The sequence below is a fragment of the Bidens hawaiensis genome, unplaced genomic scaffold (genome assembly GCF_021521415.1).
Source record: "Bidens hawaiensis isolate Kalapana, Puna unplaced genomic scaffold, B.hawaiensis_p1.1 tig00019079_1, whole genome shotgun sequence".
Lineage (NCBI taxonomy): Eukaryota > Viridiplantae > Streptophyta > Magnoliopsida > Asterales > Asteraceae > Bidens > Bidens hawaiensis.
In genome coordinates this window covers 210,282-228,952 of record NW_027492896.1, presented here as the reverse complement: position 1 = coordinate 228,952, position 18,671 = coordinate 210,282, and the positions used below count along the sequence as shown (strand labels likewise).

The following is an 18,671-nucleotide window of genomic DNA, read 5'->3' as shown; positions in this document are numbered from 1 at the left end:
TTATGTTTTATTTATAAGTTGATTTCAATCTCGATTTTTTTTGAATTTTCAAAGTAAAATAGCTAACTATTTTAAGCTACTATAAAAAATACACGTCTCATACCTGTACTGTCAATAAAAACACAACCCGTTCAGCTAAATATATTTGCGGTTTCAACAACCGAACCAATCCAAACTCATGATAATCGTTTCGATTTTAGTGAGAATGAAGGTCCACCTTGAAAAAAAAATAGCGACACCAAAGCCCACTAAATTAGGGTTTAAGCTGAAATCCATCCATCCATCCATCTACCACTTTCCTCCTCTTCTTCTTCAACAATGGGTAAGAAATCAACAGAACCCAAACCCGAAAACCCTAATTCTTCATCCAACAACATCTTCAAATCCCTTTTCGGCAGTACCATTCAAGAACCCAATATCCCACCCTCAGATTCAATCTTCTCCGATTCAAACCCGTTCCGAACCAAACCCACCAATCAATCTCAATTAAACCCCGATTACCCACCAAAACCCGACACCCAGATCCCCAATTCTTCAAATAAACCCGACCCAGATGACTCAGACATCGAAATAGACGTCAAGAAAGCAAAAAGCTCAAAACTTTCGGCATTTCAAGACGATAATAATGATAATGATAATAATAATAATAGTAAGAAGAAGAAGAAGAAAAGGAAGAAGGCTGAGATTGAAGCTGAATACGAGGAAAGAAAATATGGAGGGGTGGATTTGGAATTAGACAAAGATGAGGGGGTGAAAGTGAAAATTGGGGATAAGAAGAATGTTGTTCTAAAAGAAGGATTTGATGATGATGAGAAGCTATCAAGAACTGTGTTTGTTGGTAATCTGCCTTTGAAGATGAAGAAGAAGGCATTGATGAAAGAGTTTAATCAGTTTGGGGAAATCGAGTCCGTTAGAATTCGATCGATTCCTTTATTAGATGTGGGCTAAGTTTAATTTGTTTGAGCTTTAAGTTTTATAAAATGTTTGTTTTGTTGATATGGTTTGGGTTTTGCAGGACAAGACTCCAAGAAAGGGTGCTGTGATCAAGAAGCAAATTAATGATGCAGTTGACAGGTTATTTGTTTGGAAAGATTACAAATTGGTTATACTTATAAACTTATAAATTTTGTATTTTGGGGGCTAAAGTTATTTAATTTATAGTTTTTGTTAATGGTTTGTAATTGGGTTTATGAATGCAGGGTTAATGCTTACATTGTTTTTAAAACAGAGGATTCGGCCCAAGCGTCTTTGTCACATAACATGGCAGTTGTAAGTTTATTTTTTTAGTTGTTTGATGATTTTCTTGATTTTTGAAATTATTAGTATGAATTCGAGAATTACCTCGAGAGTATGTAGATGAATATAATTTGGTGTTTAGAAAATTTCAATTTGTGACAATTGTACCCTTCTGTTAAGCTTATTTAAAATTTAAATACGGTCTGGTTTATTAGAATATAAAATGTAGATGCATTTTGATAAATTTTATAACTTTTAAGTGTTGGGTATTGTTATTAGATGGGTGGAAATCATATACACGTAGACAGAGCTTGTCCGCCTCGCAAGAAATTGAAGGGAGAAAACGCTCCTCTCTATGATAGCAAAAGGACAGTTTTTATTGGCAATCTCCCATTTGATGTCAAGGTATATTTCTTGTGCACAAATTTTGAATTCGTACGAGGTCAAAGTAAGATTTGTCAAAACGACTAAATGTTGGTGGGTTGGCTCAAACAACTATTTGTTTAAAGTTTCGTACTTTTGTTTCATTTTTTAGAAATATTTATATGTAATTGCAAGTTAATCTGGTTTTCTAATTTAGGAGGTTGCATGCATTATAAATACGCACCTTGGGAATTGAGAATGCTATTGGCCCATTAGACTTTTTGATTTGACCCATTTGACTCATTAGAGATAACGTAGTCCGAATAGACTCATTAGTAAGTAAAGGGGTCGATATTGCCGCCTTTAATTTTACTAGTTGTGGGTATTTTTTTTTTGATTTTCAGGATGAAGAACTTTATCAGCTGTTCACTGGTTTTAACAATCTGAAAGACTGCATAGAGGCAATTCGAGTAGTGAGAGATCCCGGTACAAGCATGGGAAAGGGCATTGCTTATGTCTTGTTCACAACTAGGGTATGTGCCTACACATTTATAGCTCTGTTTCTCTCACACACACGTGTGTGTGTGTAATGTGTGTGTGTTGCTGGTGCGCTCACATAGAGTAAGGTTTTTACCAAACACTAAAACTATTGCGAGAACAAAATTACAAACTTAAATCATTCAACTTTTTTTTGTTAATGGCTCACATTTATTAACATTTTGCTTCTTTGCCTCTAAGCAGTTAATGTGGAAAAATATCGATATCGGCCGAGGACCGATATTTGAGATATCGGTTATCGCGGTGAGATATCGGTGGGATATCGGTAATTTTAATATAATGCATAATTTATATATTTAGCATTTTGACACTAACAATTTTGTATATTCTCCTCCTATTAACAAATTAACCTTGTGCAACACTAACAATTGTAGCAAGTAGGAACTGATTAAGACTCGAAACACCAACATTAAACACTAAAAGTTGAAAATTAAGACTTAAAACACTGATATCGGGAATATCGGTGAAATATCGGTCAATATCGCCGATATTATCGGTACCGGCACCGATATTCTGACCGATATTTCACATGAGGACCGATAACCGAGATACCACCGAGATTGACTGCATAGCTTTGCATAAAAATGCATATACTCTTTTGTGGTTTTTAAACCTGGTTCTACATATATACAAAAAATGAATTCTTTTTTTGTTCTTTCTGGTTTTCACAGAAAAAACTGTGTTCTGCCTAGTACCCTCTTTTGTCATATAATTAGGTTACAAAGTTTTATAAAGGTTTGTATATTACAGGAAGCAGCAAACACGGTTATTAGAAAACATAAGCTGAAGATTCGGGACCGGGAGCTTAGGCTATCTCATGCCGTGAAAGCAAACACACCAACACCATTAAAAAGGAAAGAACCATCATCCTCAGACGGGTACAGCAATTCTTCTAAGAAGGCGGCTGCGGGCAGCAACACCTCTTACCAGGGAATCCGGGCCACCAAATCTGGCGGCCAGAAGAAGTTTGCCACCAGAATAGCTAAACCTGGCAGGACCGAATCAAGAAGCGAAAATGTGGTGAAGAAAAAAGTGCGATCAGAAAAGAGGCCGGCGGTTGCTGCTAGGAAGGCGGCAGCGAATGCGTCTAAGACTGGTGGTCATGGTGGCGGTGGTGGTGTGAAACGCAAGGCGGAAAAGCGTACACCGCAGGGTAATAAGAGGGATAAGAAACCTAGGAAGTTTAGATAGGCGTGTTGGTGTAATGGTGTTGTGTTTTGTTTGGGATGTTAAAGCCAAAAAGATTTTGTATACACATTGTTTGGATTGGGCTTTTTTGGTTATGTTAAGGTTTTAATTCTTATAATTTTGATATTTTTTTTATGATGGTTTTCACTCTGGCTATCTTTTTAACCGGGCTCACGCTTGGCTTAGGCGTTGCCATGAGAAACCATACCGCCAGCTGCCACTTGTCAGTCGTTGTGTCGTCTATCATTTTTGAATAAAAACAGTTTATAACTACTTTGTATAACGAATATTAAATGAGGTCATAATAATATGATTTGTCAAGATTTTTATTTTTAGTTAACATTTGATCTCTTAACTTAATGAAGGCAGCGTAAGTCAAATAACGACTTTGAACACACACTTGTTACTATTTTTATACAAATTTACTAAGTTTATCAATCTGCAAGTGTCATTAACAAATATACGATAACTTATTTTAACCGTAAAATTTTTATAAACTAGATGCTGGCATGAAGCAAGGGGTACGAGAAAAGACGTGGCCTCATTCAACCATGAGCAAAACTAGAGGGGTTTCTTCCATTGACAGGAGTTATTTTCTTAAGGTGTGAACCCAATATTGTCTACAAGCAACCGTGATAAACGATTTCTATTGTAACTTAAGTTAAAATGTTCTGGTTTCGTCATTTATTTCAATCTAAATTAGTAGGAACGTCTGAAAATATCTATCTTAACCGAGAATTTTAACAAAATAGGATTAACTATTTAAACTATCAATCAACCATAGCACGACAAATGTCTTTGGCGCAACAGCTTGACATAGACCTCACAAATTAAAAAAAATGATTTTTACTTCTTTAGATTTAAAATGTGGCACATGAGATTTCACTCCAACACATTTAATCGAGAGTTTAAACTATCAGTGATTGGTGACACATGTCCCCTTGTGATTGGTGAAAGTTATCGGTAGTCGTGACCCAGGTGATTTTCTTACAGGGGTCAGAATATTTCTCAGTTGATTATCGTCATATACTCACAAGGATTGGCCGGGATTCTTACACTATAACAGTCTTAAAATAAATTTTTTCATAAGGGACAGCTGATCCCCATACTTGAAAGGTAGGTCCGCCCACCCCTGTTTATTAGAAAATTAGAAGCTGAAAAAAAGGTATAACTAAAACTTTCTTAATTTCAAAGTTTATTTTTCTAATATCCTATTTCAACATGAATATTTTCATGATTTTCCCTAAATCAATCGGTAAGTCATTCTTTCGATATTGTTGAAACTTATAGGGATCTTTGACACACAAAGTGGTAGAAAAATATATCTATATATGTAGTAAGTAAAAGTCTTAGGACTGTTTAGCTTGTTCTGAATCATTCAGAGGCGTGCTTCTAAAACTTACTCATTAAAAGACTTTACGAACCATTAACAGATGTCTTTTAAGAGTCTTTTAAAGGAACTAAGCACATTCGATATCTGACGGATTCAAAGATAGCCATGAAATCATTATAAGTCTACCAAACAACAACAATATTAGGTGGTTTTTAAACAAAATGTATGGCATTCTAATAATAATAAAAAGAGAACATACTATTATTATCATAAACAAAGAAAACAAAGAATAAAATAAGACCAATTTGAAACTCCAACAAATCAGCAAGTTTATAAAATATCAACCAACAAAATAGGTAACTTTGAACATACTGTTTAATGTACGTTACTCATCTACCTATTCTAATAAAGTAAAATAAATGAGAACACTTGTTATGTTTTAGTTAATTCTTACAATTTTTTTCCCTCCAAAATTAATATACCCTAATATATGTAATAAATCAATAATTATTCATTTTCCTTTTACATTAAATTTATATAATATCTATATATTTTTATAAATATAAATATTAACATATTATTTTACTATATATTTCAAAATACTTGGTGAATTCCAAAAATTAACAACAAATTATGTTTCTCAAATGAAAATTGTTTCGGGTTTTTTGTGGAAGTTAAATTTGATTTTATGGGTTAAAAGTTGGTAAATAGATTGTTTGATACAAGTTAACTACATTTAGCTCAAAATTTGTTGCGGGTTAAAAATGAAAATTTTGAGTATTTTTAAAATTTTAATAATGCAAAATAGATTTATCGTCAAATTTGTTATGGGTTCAAAGTGTTGACTTTAAAATGTCAAAAGTATGATAGTTAGAATTTTAAACATGATTCGGGTTTCAAGTTTATTTTTAAGGGCATTTTTTGAAATAATCAAAAGGTTCGTGATTTGGCAAATTGACTATTTTTCCCTCAACTATTAAAATTTAAGAAAAGATTGCAAACACTTTCGACGTGCCACCCCATGCCTGTCAATGCTTCTAACTTTTATTAAATTTGAAATATTTATGTCAACATTAATTTTTTCTTCAAATGATTATCAAAACGTTGTATGGGAAGCATGTCATGCAAAACTATGCTCAAATGAAACAAAATAATCATAAAATTGAATGGGTTAACATGTTATTTTTTATGTTGTCATTATGACAAAGTCGATAAGCCCTCTGAAACTTATCAAAATCTTTTTTATTGTGTAGCTCAGAAAAACATAGATCTATTGCTACAATTTAATATTCTACTTTCCTTTGATGGGCGGTAAATTGATAAATATATCAATAAAGCTAACGCCTCTTTTGTATTTAGGCTGAGTGGTTATAACTACTGTCGTATGAGAAGTCTTATGGTTCATAACCAAAATTTTTTCAATTATACATATATTACACCGAGAATGAATTTTTCAATAGAAAGAAGCATTCTTGGGTTCGATTTTGCACGGACATTTTTTTTTATTAAGTTCTTTTAAAAAAATCATTTTGTGATATAAATAAAATCAATTTATGTACACATTGTATAGATATAAACATAGATGTAATACATTTTTTTTCATATACGTTAGGTAATTATTTGTTTTACTTATAATTTTATAATTTGAATTATCCCATGTGTGACACGGGCTCTAAAAATAGTTTTGCTTATATAAGCCACCTTTGGCTCAGTTTATTTCACGAGCAAATAGAGTAAGTTTATGCTAATTAATCTAATAATTATGGGCCGGCCTCCTTGCGGCAACGTTAGTAATTAATGATCTGAAGAAATGACCATGGACTCCCGAAGAGGATGAGACTCTTATAGGTTACATTCAGAAACATGGTCATGGTATTTGGCGAACATTACCCAAGCGCACTGGTTTGAATAGGTGCGGAAAGAGTTGTAGATTGAGATGGATTGATTATCTTGGTCCGGATATCAAAAGAGGAAAGTCTTCTAATGATGAAGAGAAACTCATCATCAACCACCATTCCAGTATTGGAAATAAGTTTTTCGATATATCATGTATACGGTTTTTTTAGGTATGAGAATGGTCTTTTAAGTGTATTACGGAACTTATAGGTAGTTTGCTATCCTTATAAGCAAACTTGGCCTGACAACTGACAAGAGAACTCCATAGAGTTTTTCACCTTAGCTTTTAACCAAACTCTATGAAGTTCACGTTGCCACCTATGCGAACATGTGGAGTTCGCTTATAGGGGTAGCCACTGTACAAGAACTTATAAAAACAAGTATAAGTACCCGTCGCATTCCAAAAGCACTTAAGGATATAATAAATTCTTAAATATAGATACTCTTTTTGATATATTTATGTACATATATCTGTTGAATAATGAAATAAGTTGTGATAAAATAACCTCAAGTTTGTTTATTTTTTGAAACACGCATAGGTGGTCGAGTATTGCTTCACAACTACCTAGAAGGACTGACAATGAGATCAAGAATTACTGGAACACTCGTATCTGAAGGAAGTTTCTTAAGGAGGGAATTGACCTGAAACCACATAAACCAGTTTCTAATCTTGGCTCTTTTGTCATTGCTATTTCCCAGTTAATCGCTTCGTCGTCTAATTTTCACTTTAGGGTGCCAACCATTAATGATCAATTGTCGCATCACATAGTGCAAATTATAAAATCACTCATCAGACTAGTCTTTTATGGTGAGTTCTCTGTTTGGTTTATAACAAAAACCTTGCATTCAAACACTCATGAATGTCAACCTTGTACTTTACCAATTCTTTTTCCATGGCTCCAATGTCTTTCCAATTACCAGGGATACTTTTCTTGACTAGCTATGACTGATTTTGCCTTTTCAAACAAGTTTTTAAACTCTGTTGCATAGTGGATTTCAATGTTAAACGTAAAAAATATTTGCTTGCCGTTTAAGGGCGATACAGTTTGATCTTGTAGGGGCGTTAGGAAGAGATTAAGATTTAATAAAATGGTAATAATTAAAAGATTTGGTTTATCTTGTAAGAGTGTTTGAATTTATCTTTAATTATTTTTAATTTAGTTTATTTGAATTCAAAGTCCTAGTTGAGTTTGGTTAGGATTGTTATGTACGGATCTATATAAACCCATCAGTTTGTTTCTATTTCTTTGTATCTCGTTTCCTTTTTGTGAGTCGATTAATAAGAAAAGCTCTTCAAGCAAACCGTGAGTCGATACCCACTTCCAAGTTTAATATTCAATTCCTAAGGATGATTGCATAATTGAATTGCTCTAACAATAAGAGTGAATTTAATACAAACAATTAACAAGATTTGTATTCAAAGAATCAAATACAAACCTTATAGCAAAGACTAAGCATAAACATCGCTTGTATAGGATTTGGATCGGTGTTATGGATTGTGAAGTGATGCGACTGTTCGATGATAACCTACTCACCGTCTTCAACTCCCAGACGCCATAACCATTCCTGGACTTTCTAAGACACAACATAGCATATATTTGATTTTGTAACCAGCCCCTATTAACTCATACTTACAATACATATATATTAATAATGTTTGACCCATTACTACTAAGCTATTAAATAAACAAGTTTTGAAGGCCCAAACTCATGACTTAAAACAAAGTGGATTATAACACAATAATGTTGATAATTTTAGTTTTATGAACGTATATTTTAATACATCATATTAACTTGTCTATCGAGAAAATAACATTAGAGATTAAATGAGTTAGGTAATGCGGGAGTGCGGACTCATTTCACTAATATTATTTGGGCCTTATTATTGGATTTTAGGCTTGGGTTTGAGTAATAATTTACTTGAGCTTAAATGGGGCTTATTAGATTAGGCCTTATTATTTTAATAAAAATAAAAAAGATGAATCGGTTTATATAAAAAAAAGCCTAATGTTTTTTTCTTGACGCCCTCTCTCTCTCTCTCATACAAACTTACAAAACAATGAAATTGTTGCTTCATACCATCAATTCAATGATTCAATCTACAGAAATCTATGTCTAATCTGATAATGATTGTGTGTAACCCACAAATAGGGTTGTCTTACAATGATTGATTCACGATTCAGAATTCAATTGTCTACAATTGTATGAGATTTTCGGGTTTATTATTTGATCGGTTTCTTGGTTTTAGACTACAAAAAATATACAACAAAGAATACAAAAAATATGCAACAAATAATCGCCCTAAATCCATTTAGTTTTAGCCATCAGTAGGTAAAGTTCCTTAGGTCAGTGCAAACGTCTACAGACAATCATCGATAGACACAAGGTGGTGGAATGATTAATGGATAAAATTTTTGCTTAGAATCAACGTTCAACTACCTTGCGAAATGGATATCATGATGAGGTCATAGTTGTATGATTTGGTAAAAGTTTGGTTGACGTTTGCTCTATTTAATGGAGGTAGCGTGGTTTACCATTCTACAAACCACTCTCTTCCACTAATACTTTATGTTTATTCAAATAACGCTTTGAAAACATATAATTTCATACTATTTTTATATAACTAAATTTACTAAGCTTGCAAATATGGTTTTCAACTAATAGGAGTATCACTTTACTGCATTTTGAAACCCTAGATTGTCATTATAGATTAGTACAAACCGATTGTAAAATACAATCTCGGTTGTTACAAATGTTGTGGTTTCCTCACCGACACAACCATAAATTAACTGCTAATTAAGTCCATCTTTTTCTTTTTTACCAATTTAGTTGTTAGTGTTTAGTATGTTGATACTTGAGAAGGATCGATCATTGACATATATTAATGTTTACAATACAGAATTTTGTTATTTGTAGGTGATTTGGATAACGACCAAGTGTTAGTAGACATTTTTTAAACTAGTTGTACTCATGCAATTTGCAAAAGGTAAAGGGAAAAAAAGGAAACGGAAAAAAAAAATGAAAGGAAATCAAGTATGGTTGTAAAGTGAGCGAGTTGTAAAATTTGGTGCAATGCATACTTTGAAAAACCCGAATGGTTAATGTAAAAAGTATAAGGATGGTACGTAAGATTTCAATAGGCGGTTTGGAAAAAATCTAAAGTTTAAAGACCGGCACCTAAGTTATTTTTTTGTTTAAATTAGAAATCTAATGACCGGTTTCCTGGTTTAAAATTTTCTTGTTGAGTATGTTATTAGTTGCCTATAAATAAGGCCTTTAATTTAGATACAGTTTGTATATCATTCTGGTTTATTATTAATAAAAGTAGTTGCATGAAGTTTATGCAATATAGTGTTCGGTTTCTTGATTCACTTGATCGAATAAGTTCAATATGTACAAACTCCTGCTGCCTTCTCACGGAACTATTGCGTTTGTCACATCAGCGAACTCAGCATTCCTAAGTCAGCTTTTGCATAAGTTCGCTGTCCTCCCTATTTGTGCACACACTTTCATAAAATACTTAAAAGAGACACTTAGCCATTCTCCAAACCTAGTAAAAACTTCTATGTCCATATATAGTAGATTAGTAGGTAAAAACTTTACTACAATTTTAAGGAAACTGAGAACGTCCAAAAGTGCATGGCTGCTACGTCCTTTAGTCATATAAATATAAATAAATAATATATTAGCACGAAACAAATAATAAAATAACAACTTGAAAATTCCAACAAGGTTGCTAAGCAACTTTCTGTTTCTTCGTTTGGTGCACAAAATCAGGATTTCTATAAAATAATCTAACTAACAAAACATGTAAGTTGAAAATACTGATTAATATACGTCACTCATCTTGCATATAAGACACACAGTTGTGTCACTTGATTTAAACAAAGTTTATGCTAAGTTGAATAACTATGGGCCGCTCTCCTTGTTCCAGCGAGAGTAGCGATCTGAAGAAAGGACCATGGACCCCTGAAGAAGACGAGATTCTCATCGATTACATCCAGAAACACGGCCATGATAGTTGGCGGGCGTTACCTAAACAGGCTGGTTTGAATAGGTGTGGAAAGAGTTGTAGGTTGAGATGGATTAACTATCTTAATCCCAATATCAAAAGAGGAAAGTTTTCTGAGGAAGAAGAGAATCTCATCATTAGCCTTCACTCCAATATTGGAAATAAGTAAGTTTTTAAATTACAACAGTTAAATTAAATACACATATGCTTTGACATTTTATATATATTGTAATAATAAAATTAGCTGTATTAAAATAAACTATTCATATTGTTTTTCTAAAGTTGAAATTTGAAAGTTACATAATAGTTTTAGAAGATAAAATATGTAATTATGTATGTTAGGTTTTTTCTTTATGATGATTTTAATTGTATCTTTACTAGGTTTTCTAATATGTTTTCTCATTTATTCTTATATGTATTTTATTATAGTACATAATATCTGACACTGTGTTCTTATTATTCTATAAACAGGTGGTCTAGAATTGCTTCACAACTTCCAGGAAGGACTCATAATGAAATCAAGAACTACTGGAACACCCATATCAGAAAGAAGTTTCTTAAGGCAGGAATTGATCCGAAAACACATAAACCAATACCTAATCTTGGTTTCTTTGTTAATGCTATTTCACGGTTAACCTCTTCTTCGTCTGACTTTCCCTTTAGGGTGCCAACCATTACAAGCCCATGGACCCCCATACATGATCAATTGTTGCATAGCTTGATGCAAATCATTAACACGAACCCCATACCAAATGTCACCAAATCAACTCTTTTGGATTCACATTGTGATTTCAAGAAACCCTATGATCAGCTCTTGCTTGATGAAATGATTTGCCAGCATGTAATGAATCCGCCTGAAGATTCGATGAAGTACATAAACAGTATTGTTATGGAACCGCAAAGTGAATGCAATTTCGTTGATGTAAGCATGATGGGGAGCTTTGGAGATGGAATTGCGCTTTCTAAAACATTTGATGCCTTTGAAAACATGAGTGATAACTTGTTTGAGAATCAGTTGCCAGGTTTGCTTTCAATGGCTCCTGAAGAACTCATGGAAAACGAAATTATAAACGTCAAGAATTCACCACAATCTAATGACGCCTTTAAAGTTGGTTTGGACGATTATTATGATCCTCTTTCAAGTGTTTAGCAACACGAGTTGTTATGTGTGTAATGTGTTAACGGATTTAATCTTGTATTATGATTTAATAACGTTTGAGCCGATTCCAAATATTGTAATGCTTACAACTTTGAAGTTTCAATGTAGACATCACAGTGTTTTATGCGTCAGCATCATAATTACACACAAATTGTGCAAAATATCACATAATTATGCGACCTAATTTTATAATTATGCAACATGTACTTATAATTACGCACATTATCTTACACTGAGTAGATAGTTCTTTAAATCGTTTATCATAAAGTTTATAAAACAATGCTATACTCAAAGTAAGGTAACTAAATTATTAATTTTACAGTATAATGTTTATAAAATAAAATAGTCAAGTACGCATAGGAAAGTTGTTTTTATAGTATATATAACTTTTACAACATCTCTCGAAAGTAAGTGATGATGCAAATTTCTTTCAAGTATATATTTAGTCGTGTGTCTCACAATCTAAAGAACATAAATGCTTGTCCGAAATTTCTAACAACCCAAAACTAAGCTCAAGTGTTCAAGGTTGGTTATATTGTACCAAACTACCAACTAAGTGATTTCTTAAAGAATGCATCAATCCACTACAACAATTAAGTTGCGAGTGCTAGTTGTAACGGTTACATAGTTGCCATGAAACAAGAAAATGTTTTGGTAAGTCTTTAACTACTCAAAGAATGGATAGCGGCGCAGTTTCTTGTTCGCTTGCCTTCTGTTTCTATGTAATTACTACCTTGTTTATTACAATTAATAAAACAAAAGGAAATCAAGTTTAGTCGTCTTACAACTGCTTTTATACTTAAAAAACGGACTTGCATACATACGAAATATGTATATACACGAAATATATTTAAAAAAACTCAGATCAAAATCAAATCCCCCTCCTTTTGTTATATTTGTTTTGTTTTAACTGCTGTTGCTTTTATTGTGCACTCAGAGCATTCTCAGCAGCATCTTTATTTCTATCTCTATAATTATAATGAAAAGCACTATATTTTTTCTCTCATTTCAATTAAATAGTATTTTTTTGTACTTTAATTGTTATTTTTTCTCTCTCATTCACTCGCAACCACTATCAAAAAGCATTAAAATAGATGGTAAACAGCGTTTCCCCAAATTTACTCAAGAATAAAAGTTACTATGGCCCTCCGGTCACACTCACTTATAAATATAGAGAACCCACTTACAATAATACGAGGGATCGGTTAAGAATGCTCTCATGCGGTTTAATGATAATAAAGGTCTCCAAGTGTTCAACATGAATGTCTTTTATTTTGTGATTCAAAAAGGGGTAGCGGCGCAACTTGTTGCCCGCTTGCCTTCTGTTTCGATGTAATCCAATAAACAATGTATAATAATCATTATGTAACAATTAATATAAAAAAAATGTCTTTCAATGAAAGCAAGCAACATACACATTTACGTGCACTGAATTTCAAACATAAAATTGATTTATCCATAAAGCTAGTGATTGAGAACGACGACAAAATCTTGGTGTAGATAACGTTGGATGCAATAGATGAATTGAGTTGCTTGTTAAACACAAATGTGTTTGTTGAGCCTTTTAGCAACTAAATGAAAGCCATGAAAATGACATTCTCTAATATTTTTAATTAATCAATCCTTAGTCAACAACTGAAATCCAAACAAATAAGTAGTTTTATACCTGTCTGGTGGATGAGTAATTTAATGTTATAATGGCATACTAAGATACAAAACAATAGAATACAAAGCATAAACTAAAGCCTTATATTTATTTCTGTTTCACAGATTCTGCATTGCAAATTGGCAACAATAACCCTTAAGATTCTTCAAATTCCCCATTTTTTACATTTGTATTTACAAGCATAAACTAAAGTCTTAATAGATGTTTCACGGGTCAGCTTTGCAAATGGTACCCGGTTCGTCATCAACAACTATTTTCTAATGCACCCGACATGAAAATCGTGCCTGTAAACTCTTAGCACCTCTACGTCATCCATGTTTGCAATTTTGCATACTCTTCCTGCAAGGATGCAAATAAAGCATATGACGTATAAATTAGTCAAAGTATGCACATGTAGATGAAACAGTTTCCTTCGTCTTGTATTTGGTTTGAAGAACCATAAATGGATTCTTGTATTCGTTTTGAGATAAGATGATCTGACAGGCTAGCTCCTATCAATTTCATTAATTAAACAATAAATAATAACGAGCATTATTATTATTATTATTACCATTATTATCATAAAATTATTATGTAAACATCTCGCCAACCTCTTGGCTCAGGTCATGATCTATGCCAAGTGTCATGTCTCGATGTTGATCGAACAGATTTCTAGATCAGTGATCAATCTACAATCATGTTAAATTTACAGAGTTTGTTTCCAAGTCAAACATCTACCGGCTTCTCACGATCCTTTCTCCATTGAGGATATCCAGATAAATTAAACCATCATGGAAACTTTAAAACACATGCAATTACAGCGATTATAGGTAACCTTACAAAGTTTCAGCCTAAAATCAACATTTAAGTAGTGTTCTACAAAATGCATCAAGATGATAATAGTGTCACTTAATGTTGTCACATGTGTTTTGAGCAATCTATACGTTATACTCAGACGTTTCCGCTTAAGCCGGAGTGTTACAGTATACTTGATGGACATCCTCATCATCGATGTTTTCTCGTTGTACCAATTCATTGTTAGAATGATCTACAAAAGGGGGTTTGTGAAATGGTCTTGTGGGGGGGGGGGGGGGGGGTAGGTTGTGAAATTAAACGTCAGGGGTGGGTGTTACAAAGTGGGGAAATAAGGTGGAAGAATGGAGAATTTAAATTACTGATTTGCCCTCATGTGTTTGTCACGTGGTCTAATTTAACGAAATAATTTAACTAAGTTAGTGACAAATGATGTAATGTGAAACATATTTGACACATGAATTATGCCTTTTGCTATTTCTTTTAATAAAGGACGTCTAATGAAAATCAGGTCAAACATAAAGAACGTTTTTGCTATTTTGTATATTTTTTACTTTTATCTTTCTTTCTCTTGGTGTTTTGTCGTGCTCTATTGTTTTTGCCATTTTTAAACATTAATATTTTAAAACGAATATTAATCTAAACTCTTGCAATTATTAAGTTTAATTTATATTTCATAATTGGGTCAATAATATTAGAAAGAAAGTTTTGCATAAATAAATATAAATAAAATGAGAAACATCATAAAATAAATATAATAAGTAAACACAATCTAATTTAATCTAGTTAATCTATTAGGGTAAAACATGTTTTTTACATGGCCTTTAAATATGTTATCCACATAGAATGCTGCTAATCAATTTTCATTTATACATATTCTACCTAATTAACTAATTTTTAATTGTCATTCCTTAAATTTAAAAAATTTTAATGTTAAATAATAACAACTAATGCATTTATTACTATTAATATTTATTAATTACCTCAATTAAACAAATTGTGACTTTCTTAAAATTATATTACTAACAAATTTTAATTACCTCAACGTGGATGACATAGTTGAAGGTTATGTAGAAAACATGTTTTGTTTTATATATTATAATTGTTTCAAATATACTTCATGTTTGATATCACATATAACTTGTATTGAATATGTAAACATTTTTTATTGATATTATATCATTTTTTTAACCTGTGTAATACACAGCTTACTAACATAGTTAGTAGCATTAAAGCTTTGGTTTTTTTTCTTTTTTTTTTTGTATAAATACAGGTGTAAATATAGAAATATTGTGTGGTAAAAATGGTGTTCTTTTGACTTTATGTAATTTTGGTTTGGTGGCCCCTTTGGGACTTGGGAGAGGGGTGGTGCCTTTTGTTGCTGGTCGTTGGTGTGTTTATAAATTTTCAGTTCGAAAAAAAATTAGAGAAAACTTTCTGTTGCTTGAGATAGAAATTTCATATAGATATATTTGAAGTTCGGTTTCAAAAAGGATTTGACATAGTTTAATCCGGTGATCCAATAAAAGGAAAAAAATCATTCCATCCCGGTGATCCACTTTTCTTAGAGAAAAAAAATCATTCCTAAAATATGTGTTTTTAAAAACAAGTTTCAAGTTTTAAGTATTATTTGCAAAAATTTTCAAAAATAAGTATTTTAAACTAGTCGTGATGACTGGATTCTTGGTGTCAACTGGTCGGGGCGACTAGTAGTTTACAAAACTAGTCGTGACAACTAGTAGCTTACAAAACTGGTTGAGACGATTATTTTAGGGTAAGAAAATTTTAAGAACAAGTATTTTGAAGCACTAAACTTGTCAGGACTAAGAGTGTGACAACATATATACACTTAATTATAGAAAACTAAGTGCAATAATTAATTACATTTAATGTTATGGGAAATACCTATGCATTATAAAAAATAATAATAATGTAATATCAACAATAGGAGTAATGATAATAGAATATTATAACATTATATCGTAACAAAACATAGCATAAAACAGGGATGAGCAAAAATCGGTACCGATACCGAAATCGGTATCAATTTGGTACCGTCGATATCAAATCGGTATCAAGGTTTTGAATTTTCGGGACCGGTACGGTACCGGGACCTTCCCGAATTTTACCTTAAATACCGGTATCATACCAGTACCACCAAAAATTTGTGATTTTTGGGATCGGGATTTTCGGTACCGGTACGGTGCCGAGCTCATCCCTAGTCGGGACGACTATTTTAGGTAAAAAATAGTCTAGGCGAGTTTTATGATTTTCTTAATATTATATTATCATATTTAGTTTTACTCATAAACTAGTTGTCACGACTAGTTTGTAATACCTATTTCTAAAATTCTTTGCAGATAATATCTAAAACTTGAAATTTATTTTAAAAAATACATATTTTAGAAATTTTCCTTTTATAAAGTTACGACTTGACCAAAAGTTTGCGACATAAAATTATCATGTCTCAGTTTCAAGATTTACATAAATGTGTTGAATATTCATTTTAGCAATATAAGTATTACTTTCAATCTCATCTCAAGAATAGAATACATAAGTTATTTTATAAAAAACCTTATTTTAAAAACACTTTTTAAGTAGACATAAATAGTTGATGTCATTGACCATACAACATGATTATGATTATTAATGTTTTCTAGACATAAAACTGTGGCTCCGTGCATTCAAGTAATAATATGTACATAACTATTCATGTGATATAAACAAAGAGTAGTTTAAAACCTCAAAAGAATCATAAAATATGAGTATATGTAATGGTCAGACAAGGAACGGACCGTATCAAGATCGGCAACAACTAGAAGCTTTAAGAGAAAACAAATTACGATTGATGCAAGATTCGAATGCCGATCGTTGGTAAAGGCTTTGAGAAAAATGCATCGTCAACAAAGTCAAAACGATTATTAATCAAGCGATGAAATAGAAGATCGATAAGTAAAATATGGTAAATGGCTGTTATAAAACTATAAGTCATATATACTTAAGCTTGTATAAATAAAAATTAGGACTTTGGATATTTTATAACAAATTAATGATTTTATAAAACCAGCAATAGTTTAATATATTTGTCAAACAAACAACTCACAAGGACAAATAGGACTAGGTTGTTTATTAAAAAAAACAAAAGGATAAATTATTTTACAGAGAATTTAAAGCAGACGATTCTAGATGTGAAGACTATGATGCCATAATTCTTTGTTGATAGAAGCAAAAACGGCTGGACTTGACGACTCATTGGTGTATGGATAGAGATCCCCAATGTTGTCGCATCTGAGAATGGGTGTCTGCATTGAGATTTTTTCAAATCAAAACCAAAAAGGATCAAATGCCGTAGAAAGGTTATTATCAGTTGTAAAGCGACGAACAAACATTAAATTTTTAATAATATTAGGAGCGTGAAGGACATTGTAAAGGTGTATGGGTGGAAATGGATACGGTAAGGTTTGGTGCCCTGGATTGGAATTTGGGACCAATTTCTGACAATCATATTTATTGAAAGAGTCAATGGTGGCCTAACTAACTAAAATGCTGGGGGCCTTTTCAAAATTTTTTTAATATAAACCCTCCTCCTTTACTAGGGTTTGAGATTGGCAATAATAAATTAAAATGTTTATTGCCGACGAGTTAAAAATATCTGCTATTGGCGATTCAATTAAAGCCTCTCTTTTTATTTTTTTCCTTGCTTTTTTTTTCATAATCAGACACGTAGGTTTGGTGTCGATTTAACATTAAAACAAGTAGCAAATAACAATGTAATGTGAATCAAATAACCAGTAAATATAATAGATTTACATATTCTAAAAGATTAAAAATTGAACAAAAATTAGGCAAAAGTTTACCTAGATTATAAATTGCCAAATAGTTATTAACATAAATACATAAAGGGTATTTAAGCTAACCTCAATCAGTTGACTAGCAAATCCAAAATCACTTGACCAAAAAATCCAAAATCAGTTGACAATAGTCAAATCCAATCCACACATCCAAATCAAACAAAAATTAAATTGGGTGATTCAAATACACAGTGCACCAATTTAGTAAATCATAATATGCTTATCAAAAATCGAGTCAAATAAACATAGATTGAGACTTACACCACGAAAGAAATCGACGATAAAAATTCTAGAGCCGTTAGCCATTAACGATGATTTATTGATTTGGCTTTCCATTCCATCAATTTCATTAAATCGTGTGTATGGAATGTTCCTAGATAGCCGCTTCAGTTATTTTCCATCTGTCCATCCTCGCTTCGAATGTGTAAAACCTTTTAAATAAAAACTTGGGGCCTAAAGCCCTAGCTTAGCCCAACAAAGCTAGTGGTTCGGCCATGTGAAAGACCCTTATTAATAATAAGGCGTGAGGTTACCTAAGGAGCGAGTCATGTGTGCGGTTGGTCGGTTGCTCCCAAGTCCACATACCGACGACGATCTGACGGAGAGGGTTATCGTGT

General features: G+C 32.3%; 2 protein-coding genes and 1 pseudogene across 2 annotated transcripts; all 3 read left to right on the top strand.

Moving 5' to 3' along the window:
* Positions 1–318: 318 nt before the first annotated feature.
* On the top strand, positions 319–3,368 carry LOC143557635 (uncharacterized). Its single transcript, XM_077046668.1, has 6 exons — positions 319–939; positions 1,016–1,074; positions 1,200–1,269; positions 1,516–1,641; positions 2,004–2,132; positions 2,908–3,368. The coding sequence occupies exons 1-6, from the start codon at positions 319–321 to the stop codon at positions 3,346–3,348; spliced, it is 1,446 nt and encodes a 481-aa protein (XP_076902783.1). The 3' UTR covers positions 3,349–3,368.
* Positions 3,369–6,440: 3,072 nt separating this feature from the next.
* LOC143557651 (transcription factor MYB92 pseudogene) lies at positions 6,441–9,494 on the top strand (annotated as a pseudogene).
* Positions 9,495–10,467: 973 nt separating this feature from the next.
* On the top strand, positions 10,468–11,736 carry LOC143557634 (transcription factor MYB41-like). Its single transcript, XM_077046667.1, has 2 exons — positions 10,468–10,751; positions 11,058–11,736. The coding sequence occupies exons 1-2, from the start codon at positions 10,486–10,488 to the stop codon at positions 11,734–11,736; spliced, it is 945 nt and encodes a 314-aa protein (XP_076902782.1). The 5' UTR covers positions 10,468–10,485.
* The last annotated feature ends 6,935 nt before the right edge of the window (positions 11,737–18,671 follow it).

Coding starts and splice junctions, on each gene's coding strand:
- LOC143557635 (XM_077046668.1), top strand. CDS start 319: ATGGGTAAGAAATCAACAGAACCCAAACCCGAAAACCCTAATTCTTCA. Junction 1,075..1,199: donor ATTAATGATGCAGTTGACAG/GTTATTTGTTTG, acceptor TTATGAATGCAG/GGTTAATGCTTACATTGTTT. Junction 1,642..2,003: donor ATCTCCCATTTGATGTCAAG/GTATATTTCTTG, acceptor TTTGATTTTCAG/GATGAAGAACTTTATCAGCT.
- LOC143557634 (XM_077046667.1), top strand. CDS start 10,486: ATGGGCCGCTCTCCTTGTTCCAGCGAGAGTAGCGATCTGAAGAAAGGA. Junction 10,752..11,057: donor CACTCCAATATTGGAAATAA/GTAAGTTTTTAA, acceptor TTCTATAAACAG/GTGGTCTAGAATTGCTTCAC.